The sequence below is a fragment of the Papaver somniferum genome, chromosome 5, assembly GCF_003573695.1.
Source record: "Papaver somniferum cultivar HN1 chromosome 5, ASM357369v1, whole genome shotgun sequence".
Lineage (NCBI taxonomy): Eukaryota > Viridiplantae > Streptophyta > Magnoliopsida > Ranunculales > Papaveraceae > Papaver > Papaver somniferum.
The window spans coordinates 158082784-158095731 of NC_039362.1; the positions used below are offsets into that span (position 1 = coordinate 158082784).

Here is a 12948-nt window from a genome sequence, read left to right on the forward strand (position 1 = left end):
AGGTGCTGAGACGATTGTCGTGGTTTGAAAATTGGCTCAGATTAGTGAAATCTTTACCGATGTGGAGATTTATTGAAACATCGACAAAGTGGAGATTGTTAGATAATTGTCGGTGTTTTGGAAGGTTCCAGAAAGTTCTGGAACATATTAGAAATCCTTTGTGTAGAGAAACACAAGGTTTCCTAGTTTAGGTTGATTTCTTTATTTAGATAGGTTATCTAAATAACATTAGGTTTCCTAGTTGGTTACAGTTTCCTTTTCCAAGGAGACTAATAGTTGGGAATCAAGTTTGTGACTCCTATATAAGGAGGTATAGACTATGTGTTTAGACATGGATTTCTCAATGGAAAATCAGTAGAGAATTCGATAATACACAATGTAGTTCTCTAAGGTTTCTAAGGATTCCATCCCACCTCTTGGGGTGGAGTTTTAGGGAAAGAGAGGTACCATTCTCGGGTGTTGTAAGATACACCATTGGTGTTGAAAGAGTACATCTTTATGGTTTTAGGGAGATGTGGAAGACATCGTTTAGCGAAGAGAAGATCACCTTGTTCGTTGATGGTGGAAGATCATCGTTGGTGTTGGAAGAGACATCGTTTAGAATGAGATCATCTCGGTTATATGAGATAAGTATTATCTTGTTTAGTTAGACATTATTCTGTAATATTGGAGCGTTTTGTTCAAGAGAGTTATTTTAGGGTTTATGATCAACACGATGTTGAATCGTAGTTTTTTGATTGATTCATCAATTGTTAAGTATGTAATTCTCTATTTAGTGGTTCCATAATAATGAAGAAGTCGTAACCGATTTGGTGGATGTAGGCATATTGCCGAACCACGTTAAGTCTTGTGTCCTTTACTTATTGCTTCTAATATGTGTTTACATCGTTTATCTTTCATTCTACGTCGATCCAAAGATTTAGTGGCTAATTCTATTTGGATTTACCTAACAAGTGGTGCGGTTAGTTTGGCTATCTCCCACAACAAGGATAACTCACTATGAACGTATGTTATCTCTAACAAAGAACACCTTGTGTGAACTAAAAAGAGAACTTAGTGAGTTAACTGATATTTCTGAATATTTGGAGGAATTGAACGATCACATAATCAATGGTTTTTTCAATAATAAGAAGGAATTCTCAGTAGATGCTATGAGAAAGCTCTACGATGTCTAGGAAACTTCTTATGAGAATTTATTCTTGTGTTTTAAGAAGGATAGCTAGGGTTTGGAATAACAAATATTGTGAGTACACATAGCTATTATCAACGATTTTCATCTTGCAATGTTTTTAGATTTATTTATTTTATTCTAAGTTATTTGGAAGATGATTTTGCAGTATAAATCTTTATTTGTTTTACATATTGCAAATTGTTATGGGATATTTGTGTTTACATCCGTGAACTATGATTGTCGCATACTGCTCAAAAGTTAAGTCTATCATATGTCTTTATGCAAATATTGATGAAAGATTGAATGAAATTTTGACACCAAAGATTAAGTCTAGTATATGTCATTGTGCAAATAGTGATGAAAAATAGAATGAATCTTTGATTATTCCGCAGTATTGGTCTTTTTCTTGATCCACGTCTTTGTGAATGTACTGTGTTGCTCCGTAAGTTTTCTTATGTTGAGCATGGCCAATTGTATTAATCATTTTCTTTATGGTTAATTTAATTGAGATTTTTGGATACAAATTCATGTTTCATGTGATTTGATTATGTCCAAAGAAATCCTTCTTTTCTTGCAAAAGTAAGATCACTCTTGTTGTTCTTTCGGGAATGATATTTTATGGGGGAGAGTTCTTATTCGAACTTGTGCTTAACTGCCATATCTTTGTGGGAAGTGCGGTTGTGGAATATTGTAGTACTTTTCTTGTATCTTTATAAACTCCTTGATAAATGTATTTAGTTTCTACTATATGATTGCATCTAAAAAAAGTTGATATGTTCTCTTTTGGTCATGAAGTATCTCGATAAAAATTTCATTAGGATCCCACTAGTTTTCGTACCTTTGCCAATTTATATTGACAAAAAGGGAGAGAATTAATGTGTAGTTTACACTAGAAATACATATGGTTTAAACGGATCATTATGTAAGGGGGAGTGGTTTTCATTATGAGATGAATTATTGACTAAGGGGGAGTGATACATATCACCATAATATTGTTGTCAAAGTTGTGATATAATTAAACTTTGATGTTGTGTAATAATACTATGACACTGTATAACAATGATTCAGAGCAACTGTTTTCTCATTGTTAAGGCCACGTATCTTCAACAACTATGATGCTGAGTTGAACACGTTCAAAATCACTAGAGTACTTGGAAGTGACGAAGATTTCGAGTAATGTTGAAGAACCAAGGAGATCAAGTATTTAGATGAGAAGCTACAAATTTTTATTTAATTTGTAATCCATATATATTGATAGTCTTGTCACTAAAATTCAAAAAGAGGGAGATTGTTAGAGCACTGCTCGGTCGAAATCGCAAGCATTTCTATCTCAAGCTTGTTTGTTAAGTTTTGTGATTAAAACTATAAGTCTTGATTTCTAGTCTACTTATAGTGATGTCTCGGACTATGATAGATTGTGGAGTTGAGCTTTAGACTTCACGGCGTTCATCAGTTGAAGACGAAGAACTACTAAGGAGAGCTTGTGGAACTTCATCAACAAAAGGTACGTGGAGACTGAAACTCATCCATCACTCAGAAATTCTACTCTATCTCCTCTTTGAGAAAAAAGTCGTATTACTATATAGTATTCGATTTATACACATTTGATATTTCGAGCTGAGTTTAACTCGCTTACATATTTCTCGAAATATGAGTTGGTAAGCTTTCGCTTTAACCAAGTTCATCTTATATTCTTGAAGAAAGTCAAAATATGATCATGTGAAAATCTCCTGGTAACATCTTACATGATTTGTATGAGACAGTCATTTGATGTAGACTCAGAATGTTTCATATTGATTATTCGATCACTTGAAAATTGCTTTGAAGCTAATAGTTTATGTGAGACATCTATTGCCATCTTCGAAGAATGTTTCAATGATTGAAATAGAGTTTAGAAAACTTAAACTTAATTGAATTATAGACATAGTATGCGTACTTGCATCTATGTTGATCCAAGACCGGTGTAGTATGCATACCCACATGCGTACTGGCAAGGTCAGGTGAAGTCCGGGATCCTTGGTATGCGTACGCGTACTGGCGAACTCAGTTGAAGTCCGGGAACTTTTGTATGCGTACCCGTACACATACTTGTTTTGGGGTAAAAACTGATTCTACTGTTTTTGGTAATTTGGGGTGTGTTGATGAGAAACGAGTTCAAACCCTAAACAAATGCACTACAGAGGAATGATTTTATATTCGAGAGATCAATCTGTAAGACTCTGGCCTAAACCAAGAAATGGTCGTTCCAGATTCAGTTCGGTCACAAAGTGAAGGAGAAGGGTTGATCTTATAGATGGAAGCGAAGAAGGTGTTGAGATTGTGAAGGTGTTGGTTGTTTATGACTTGTATCAGAATGTTGAACTGGCTTGCACAATGTAAGCTATTAGTTCTGGGTGTTCTCTGGATACTGTGACAACACTTGGTTTCTCTGTGTTATGTTAGAATAGGTTGAAGAACCTATTGATACAAGTCATTTGAGCGCAACCCTCATATCGTAGGAGGTTGAGTGATGGAGTAGTGAGGTAGTGTAGGTGATTGTCGCACAATCACGCCTTTACCCACTTCCCTCATCATCGTTAACCGTCCATACCTCCTGACACATTTTATTAATGGGCGCGTTGCACGACGCACGCTGTAAACCGCTAGACCAATACCCCAGCAAGTATCCCCAAGTTTGTGGAATGTTTGATATCTCGAATGAGTGGGTCGAGTCGTGGGACCCGCCGCAAGAAATAGCATACGGTGCTATCAGGTTAAATAACTAAGTTATTTATGGAATTGATATTCATGAAATATCGTGTATGCTCGATGCATGTAATGCATCATTTTCAAGTAAGCACCTCAAAACAATCGATATGCATGAAGCATCGTTGTTTTAAGGCTTGATTGAATAAGTCGCATATTAAGCATCTTAAAACGGAAGTATGTCCAGTTGTCTTCGAGTGATCGTTTGGAGGCCGCATGGGCGGGCCACCATCTGGTTGATCACTCCCTGTGGCAGAGTGGCGCACGGTAATCATTGAGACGCTTCATTGATCGCCTAACTTTTAATCCAAGCCGTCTGACCAAGCTGGAAAAATTGGACGGACAAGATGATTTACTGCACATATTTGCTGTCATTGATGGATTTTAGGGTTTTTTAGAAGTGCGCAACATCCCTCTTTGGCTTGGTCGAATCCAAGCAGGGGCGTTATTTATGAGTGAGCCGATCGGGTGTGCGTGGTCGACCGGCTAGGGCAGAAGTGGGCCCGCTGGTGATCATCACGACAATCTCCTATTCTTGACAGGGTTTGGCTAGGCTTGTTAAATTGTGCGGCCAACTTGTGTGGCCCCGATCGTTTCTGAGACTGATATGGACAGTCTAGATTTCCCTTAAGGAAATTAAACATGCTCGATCGGGCTAACCAAAGAGCGTCGATGCGAGACTCTCTCTGTTAGAGAGTGATGTATCCTGTGTGGTGCACATCTCTATATTGGCACTTCAGGAGATTCATGCTACTCTGCTGAGAGTGAGCACTCAATCGTCATGTCATGTCAATAATGAGAGTTCGGCTGAGAATATAGCACGTAAAATACTAGGCAAATAATGTATTAATTAATAATGTTAATGAAATTCACAGAATATTTGGGATTGCTGTTGCACGCACCATTCTGAGTGAATTTCATAAATACTGAGTTGTTCAATACATGTGTAAATAAAGAGGTTTGAGCACTGATCACTTTCAAATGGAATTTATTCCTTTGCAGGATCACGGCGCTAAATACAGGGTTTTATAATTTTGACCCTGAACTAAAACCAACATCAACATTAAGTCTCATGCTTGGCACGTAATGGTGACACTGTTGCGAGGTAAGCAATAGATGGTGACATACAGGATATGATGAAGACAAAAGAGAAGCGGCTTACCGGTGGAAGTCGACCATCAGCGAGCGTGCATGGCGGCGTCGGTGCGACCATTGGGCGTCGGCTTGGTCGGCCCAACTTCCTTGCTTCGTGTTCTAATCGAAATAGGAAACCTTATCTTATTAGAACTCCGCCAGAAGATCTCTTATATAAATGGAATCGACCCTCTCTTCTTTTCTCTTTTTCTTTTTATTTTCGTTTGCTCCAACTTCCTGCCATCCTTGCCACTGCCATCAGCCATCTCTGCCGTCGAGCACCCTTCAGCAGCGAGGTGAGTGCTCCACCTCTTCTTCATTTTCATTTTTTTTTTTTTTTGCGGATGTAAACCTTAGTTTTAGGTGTAACTTCCTTGAACTTGAGAAAACTATCTCGTTACGAACGAAATTTCTTTGTTAGCCATATTGTAACGAACTCCACATGTAGAATCAATAGCAAAGTATTTAATGTTGCTAGAGTCATTAGTAAAGCGAGCAAAGAATCCCATGTAGATGTGATGTTTGCTCCATACTGTATTTGCATGCAAAACCTAGCTTTAGGTTGTGATTGCGAATGCAATGTCCGCGGCGAGAATTTTGTGAACGAAAACCCTATTAGGCACGGCTGTGTGTGTTCGGTCCATAGGAAACACGATAGAGCAGTCCAAGAGAGTGATCGAGCATGCCACGGTCAATAATAGAATAGGAGAAGAGGTAGGGGGTGATCGAACTTGCGGAGGTCTGCTGTGGACATTCATCCCGCGATAATATTCTTTTTTATACTTCTTCTTCCATCGGCTCCGGCCATCATCACCCATATTGCGGCCATCGTCTCGCATATTGCATCGTATGCATGTGTGATTTCTCCCTTAGTACGAAGTAATGACTCATTTTTATTGCGCTTCATTGTAGTTATTTGAAAGTGAACAAATAAGCTCCCGTTAAGATGTCACCTGAGGATAATATTGCTGCCAAATCGGGAGGTGTTAACAACTCCAAAGACATGGCAAACATGGTTATGAGTTGTTTACCATGCCTTTTCCAAACGTTAGAACTCATCCTGGCCATAAGTGGGTCCTGCTCACAGGCTCAGAAAATGAAAAGACTTCTCCATCCGCTCCCCCAACATATGTGATGAGGTTCTGTCTTCGGAAAAATGAGTATCCGGCTTCTCCTATTGATTTCAAGGTTTTCCACACCCCCACTGAACTCTTATGAAGGATAGATGAGGCATATGTTGAGTAATGAGCGCATTAGAGATAATTTGGCCAAGGCGCAAATTGTTGAATCTATCATGGCGTCTGCAACACTTCACATCAAGAAAGACTTTGCAGGTTTGATTACTTTCATTTCTAGATGGCGTCCTTCCACACACACGGGTATATGTAGATGGGGACAAATGACTATTACTCTGGAAAGCGTAGCCGTGTTGCTGAATCTCTCCATTGTGGGAAGTTTCCACTATAAACTATCCACCGAAGAAAATTCCACCCTCGATGCTATTGTTCAGAAGGAAGAAGAGTATAATCAACATAAAAAGGACGAGGAATGCTTTTACACTTGGTGGGTGTCTCAATGGTTTCCTACAAAACCAAGGTCGGGTCAGGCACTGGATGATGAACTCAGCGTGGTCGCATTTCTGTCTTTGTGGCTGTCCAGGGACATCTTCGATGACGGCTCTCGGAAGAAGACTATAATACACGACATCGTCATGTTTTCCATAAAGTTAGCGAAAGGCATGGTTCTCCCCTTAGGTAGTTTATTCCTTGGATCGTTGTACTCTCATCTGGATGCTTTGGCAGCAGACATGCATGCCTCCAACGGGTACAAGAAAGTTGAGTCGCATATTCACATAGCCTTCCTCCAAGCATGATTATGGGAACATTTCAAGGATTATGCTCTCGTCCCTGCAACTTCGTTTTCTAGCTTGTATGGTAGCTCGAGAATACTATGTTGGCAAAACAACGACAAAAACCAGGGGTGGGGCTTGTCGATTTTCTCGATAACGTGTACGCCATAGATTTCCGTCCATGGGGACCGGTTCATTCTTATGTGGTTCAACCAAAGACCTTCACCACTGCTTCCGGCACTGTGTTGCACACCGATGGAAAGGATATGAGCTCTGGAGAGATTATATTTCTGCGAAGCTGTATTCCGGGATATGTTTCATCTTATTTTGATGAATTCCTCACTGCGGTTCCTTATAATATTGACAGATCCGCCCGTCAGATGAGACTTGATCAAGGCATCCCGTTTGATCGCCCACCAATGCCTTCAAAGGAGCTCGTGCCGTCTGTTCTTGATGCTAGCCTATTTGCAGCGAAGCAGAGCCTTCCATTCCTGCCCCTCGGAAGAAAACCAGCCCCGACTGGTAGGTATAGAAGTTTTTGGCGAGAAGAGCTTCTAGCTTTTTAAAGATTCTCGGAAGAGATTGTGACAGTTCCTCGTGATGAGCCCACCCTTGCAATTTTGGAAAAGCATAAACGATTGAAGCCACTTCCGGGCAAGCGAACCATGGCTAGATCTTCTGGTGATTGCAGTCCCCAGAATGAAGGAGCAAGATCTAAGAGGCATGCAAATGGACCGGTGGTTTTCAATTCTTCCTATATGCAGGTACTTTAAACTTTTATTTTGATCCGCCGACTTTATGCTCCATTTCCACTAAACGTGATCTTTATTCAAAATCAGGGCACCATGAAGGAAAATGCTTTGACGAGGTTTGCACGTAGTCGTAATGCGGCTTTAGAGAAATCCGGTGAAACTGAATCTCTCGAAGGCGATGATGATAAGGATGATGCAAACTCGGTCGGTGACGAAGGAAGCGTCTTCCAGAGTGTCAAGGAGTCTGATCGTTTCAGTGAGCTTGTGGATGCCGTGGCAGAAATCAACCTTCGGGGTGAAGCGAACGACGCGGGGGATGCTGGAGAGGATACATCTATGACTGTAGTGGCGCTTCCCTTTAAGGAGCCCCATGTGGCCGATAAAACATTGGTTGTGCACTCCGTTGTTGTTCACTCTGCTGCTGGGGTCACTTTTAACGAGGTCCCTTTTGACGATCACGTGCTGGTTGGAGGGTTCAGTATTCCAGCTAAGTATGAAGAGTTATACACCAAGATATGGAAGAAGTACGGCCATATAGCTACTTCCAAGAAGCTTAAAAGTCGCTTTGCATTAGTCAGTCGTGTCCAAGAAGCTTTATCGTCCATTTATGGTATGAGCATCATGACTGGACGCACCGTTTCCGAGGAAGTAATTGAAAGCTGGAAGTTTCATCGAGACGTGTTCGTGCAGTATGAGTTTAACGCCTCCTGGTTCTGCAAAGGACTTTCTGAAATCGAGAAGCTGCAACGCGAAATAAACGAAGTTCCTTCCATGGATTGCATTGCTCGTCAGGAGGAAGAGATCGAGAAGTTGTATAAGGAGTTGCATCTGAAGCAGGCCGCCCTTCAAAACGCAAAAGCTGCTCTTTCTAAGAAGAGTGAGTTGTTGCTGAAAGACTTCCTTTGATACTTTGCGTCTTATTTTCTTATACTTCTCTTTTAGACATTTTGAGTGATGTGAGGAATTCCTTTCATGGTTTGATTTGATTTTTTTTTTGAATCAGCAAGTGATTGCTTTTATGAAGATATTTGAATTTGATTTTGGGATAATTTATGAGTAGTTTTCTCTAAGAGGAATTATGAGCGGGTCAATAGAAATTCTCATTTTTGAACGCAGGTAATGTGCCTTAGAAAATTGTGCATGTTGCATGAAAATTGCAAACATCACATGAAAGGAAAGCATGTAAAGCAAAACATAAAATGGAGATTGGGAACGATAATGACTTCATTCTCAAAAAATGGGATGTGTGTGAGTCCCCAGCAAATTTCCAAAAGATTTCTCGTACAAATAATTGTTCTAATGAGACTTACTTGTTGACGAAGTTCCGACGAAATTGGGCTTCCCCAGATGATTACTTAAAATCCAAGTTGTGTCTTGAGTTGTTGTAACACGCCTCTGCTAACGACCTCTGCTAATGAAAAGTCCTCAGTTGATTCGATCTCTCCTGTGAAACTGTGCATGTCGGCTTGTGGAGAGAGGAAATATTCCCAGTTCATAGGCACAGTTCCCTTGAATTAATTTTTTCCCAGACAATGCATTTCAGCCCGTTGTATTCACTCGTGGGGTGGTGGATGAATCTTTGGTAATTGCAATATTGCGGATCAATCATCTCTTGATCAGTTGGTGAACGCCATACAAGAGGTAGTTGAATTACTCCATCTTGCACCCCAAGCCTCCAACAACTCCAGAACCTTTCTTATTGAAAACGGGAAATGCGGGTACTCTGAGTCCGACTTTTCTTGGGTTTGTAGTTGTTGTCGTGAGAATTCTTGCGGATTTTGATACGAGGCTCGTTTCGAGAGTGGGGATGAGTTGTGCATTGACATAGACGCAGACCGTTTAATTTGGTGGCTTTGCCGAAGTGTAACTCCTTCTGAGGGTCCCGCATCAATGGCATTACGATGCGGTTGAGCCGAGTACCGTTCGTTAGTGAAGTTTTCATCTTCATGGTGGACTTGGTAAATTTCTTCTTCTTCAAGTGCCTCTCTGTTTGGTAAAGTCGTTGTGGTTGGGGGCGTGGACTGTTGAACAGCTCTCTGAACTTCTGCAAGGGTCTTGAGATATATACTCTCTAACAGATTTTCATAAGCTGGGCCTCGATTATTATTTTGCAGGTGTTGTGACACTCCTGGCGATCCATGTTACCTGCGAAATGTCTTTGGCCCTTCGTTGCTGGGTGGATTTTGATAGTTTCCTTTCGGCTCATATCTACGGTACGTATCCTCTCTGCATCACCGCTGGTAGAAGTGTGGACTTCAGATAAAGGTCCAATATCATCTTTATCGTTAATGGTATTAGTCGATTCTTTCCACAATCGGTTTACCATACTTCGTAAAATACGAAGCATCTCGTTTTTCCGTTTGGAGATATCGGCCTGACTTGCGAGAATATATCTTAATACCTTAGCTATGTCTTCCGTGTTTCCATCATTCATGACTTTCGGAGGGCTTGGCAGATGAGGATGCATCACAGAATGGAAGTTTTGAGATTTGTGATTGAAACGAAATTGAGTTAAAGAATGTGTTTAGATCCTAAAGCCACCTTCCCGAATTCGTGAAAATTGAAAATTGAAATTGATCTTGCAACCGAGAAATTAATCTCCCACTGTGGTCGCTAGTTGTTTTGGAGTAAAAACTGATTCTACTGTTTTTGGTAATTTGGGGTGTGTTGATGAGAAACGAGTTCAAACCCTAAACAAATGCACTGCACGGGAATGCTTTTAGGTTCGAGAGATCAATCTGTAAGACTCTGACCTAAACCAAGAAATGGCCGTTCCAGATTCAATTCGGTCACAAAGTGAAGGAGAAGAGTTGATCTTAGGGAGGGAAGCGAAGAAGGTGTTGAGATTGTGAAGGTGTTGACTGTTTATGACTTGTATCAGAATGTTGAACTGGCTTGCACAATGTAAGCTATCAGTTCTGGGTGTTCTATGGATACTGTGACAACACTTGGTTTCTCTGTGTTGTGTTAAAATAATTTGAAGAACCTATTTATACAAGTCATTTGAGCGCAACCCTCATCTCGTAGGAAGTGGAGGAAGTTGAGTGATGGAGTAGTGGGGTCGTGTAGGTGATTGTCACACAATCATGCCTTTACCCACTTCCCTCATCATCGTTAACCGTACATGCCTCTTGACACGTTCTCGTAATGGGCGCGTTGCACGCCGCACGTTGTAAACCGCCAGACCAATACCCCAGTAAGCATCCCCCAGTTTGTGACATGTTTGATGTCTCGAATGAGTGGGTCGAGTCGTGGGACCCGCCGCAAGAAATAGCGTACGACGCTATTAGGTTATATAACTAAGTTATTTATGGAATTGATATTCATGAAATATCGTGCGTGCTCGATGCATGTAAGGCATCATTTTCAAGTAAGCAGCTAAAAACAATCGACATGCATGAAGCATCGCTGTTTTAAGGATCGATTGAATAAGTCGTGGATTAAGTTTCTTAAAATGGAAGCATGTCCAGTTGTCTTCTAGTGATTTTTTAGAGGCCGCATGGGCGGGCCACCATATGGCCGATCACTCCATGTGGCAAAGTGGCGGGCGGTAATCATTGAGACGTTTCATTGATCACCTAACTTTTAATCCAAGCCGTCCGACCAAGCTGGCAAAGTTGGACGGACGAGATGATTTACGACACATATTTGTTGTCATTGATGGATTTTAGGGTTTTTAGAGGTACGCAACATCCCTGTTTGGCTTGGTCGAATCCAAGCAGGGGCGCTATTTATGAGTGAGCCGATCGGGTGTGCGTGAAGATGGCTCACTGACGTGCATGCCTGCCCTTCTCAGTCCAACAAATATTCGATCTTGGCCACTCAATTTGACCAGTAAAGATGAGTGGTCGTGATCGATTTGCGACAAAATCATATTTCCGCAAAGAGGTTTAAAGGCCGTGTGGCATGCCACCTTTGGGGCGCGCGATTCGAGGCGTCGGGCCCTCGTCTGCATAGGACATCCAGTCACACGCAAAGGTGGGCCCACGGTGAACACATTGACATCCTTGGGACCTATTGAGTCTATATCTACACCGTCCGTTTAGGCTAGGAAGATGGATGGTCACGATCGATTTACGACAGATGTGCATTGCCGCAAACCCTAATTAGGGTTTTGAAACAGTCACGCCCTCACGATTTCGGCCAAGCGTTGTGGGCCTCCTTTGGGGAGATCGATCATGTGGGGCCAACATTGGGCCGGTGGTGAACACATGTGTACCTTCCTGGTGGTCCCAAATGCGATCTAAGCCATCCAAATAGACGGCATGGTTTGGCACGTTGTGGGCCTCCTTTGGGGAGATCGATCATGTGGGGCCAACATTGGGCCGGTGGTGAACACATGTGTACCTTCCTTGTGGTCCCAAATACGATCTAAGCCATCCAAATAGGCTGGCTAAGTTGGATGGTCGCGATCGATTTAAGATGCCAGTGTAATTCCGCGACCCTTGAAAGCATCACGCTCGCCATTTTTTGAGAAAACGTTCATTGCTCCATGACCATGCCGTGAGAAAATCGATCGGGTAAGGGTAGGGTGGGTCCGCCAACGTGTGCGTTAGCGCTTCCCCAATCATTCATGGGATGACCGTCCAAACAGGCTGGCGAAGTTGGACTGTTGTGATCGTTTTAAGACTGCCCTGAACAGCTTATGTTCGATCGAATCTCTACAAAGCAGCACGGCCACCTAACTTAGGGTTGGAGTTTGACGGTTCTAGGAGATGTTCGTGTGATGTCCGACCGGCTAGGGCATAAGTGGGACCGCCGGTGATCATCACGACAATCGCCTATTCTTGACAGGGTTTGGCTAGGCTTGTTAAATTGGTCGCGATCGTTTCTGAGACTGATATGGACAGTCTAGATTTCCCTGAAGGAAATTAAGCATACTAGATCGGGATAACCATAGCGCGTCAATGCGAGACTCTCTCTGTCAGAGAGTGATGTAGCATGTGTGGGTATTTCATGCACATCTCTATATTGGCACTTCGGGAGATTCATGCTACTCTGCTGAGACTCAATCGTCATGTCATGTCAATAATGAGAGTTCGGCTGAGAACATAGCACGGAAAATACTAGGCAAATAATGTATTAATTAATAATGTTAATAAAATTCACATAATATTTGGGATTGTTGTTGCACGCACCATTCTGGGTGAATTTCATATATATACTGAGTTGTTCAATACATGTGTAAATAAAGAGGTTTGAGAACTCATCACTTTCAAATGACCTTTATTCCTTTGCAGGATCACGACGCTAAATACAGGGTTTTAAAATTTTGACCCTGAACTAAAAACCACCAT

At 41.6% G+C, this 12948-nt stretch overlaps 1 protein-coding gene across 1 annotated transcript; it reads left to right on the forward strand.

Annotated features, from left to right (window-relative positions):
• Positions 1 to 6275: 6275 nt before the first annotated feature.
• Positions 6276 to 6923, forward strand: LOC113279935. Its single transcript, XM_026528573.1, has one exon. It carries the CDS (start codon positions 6276 to 6278, stop codon positions 6921 to 6923), a length of 648 nt encoding a protein of 215 aa, XP_026384358.1.
• The last annotated feature ends 6025 nt before the right edge of the window (positions 6924 to 12948 follow it).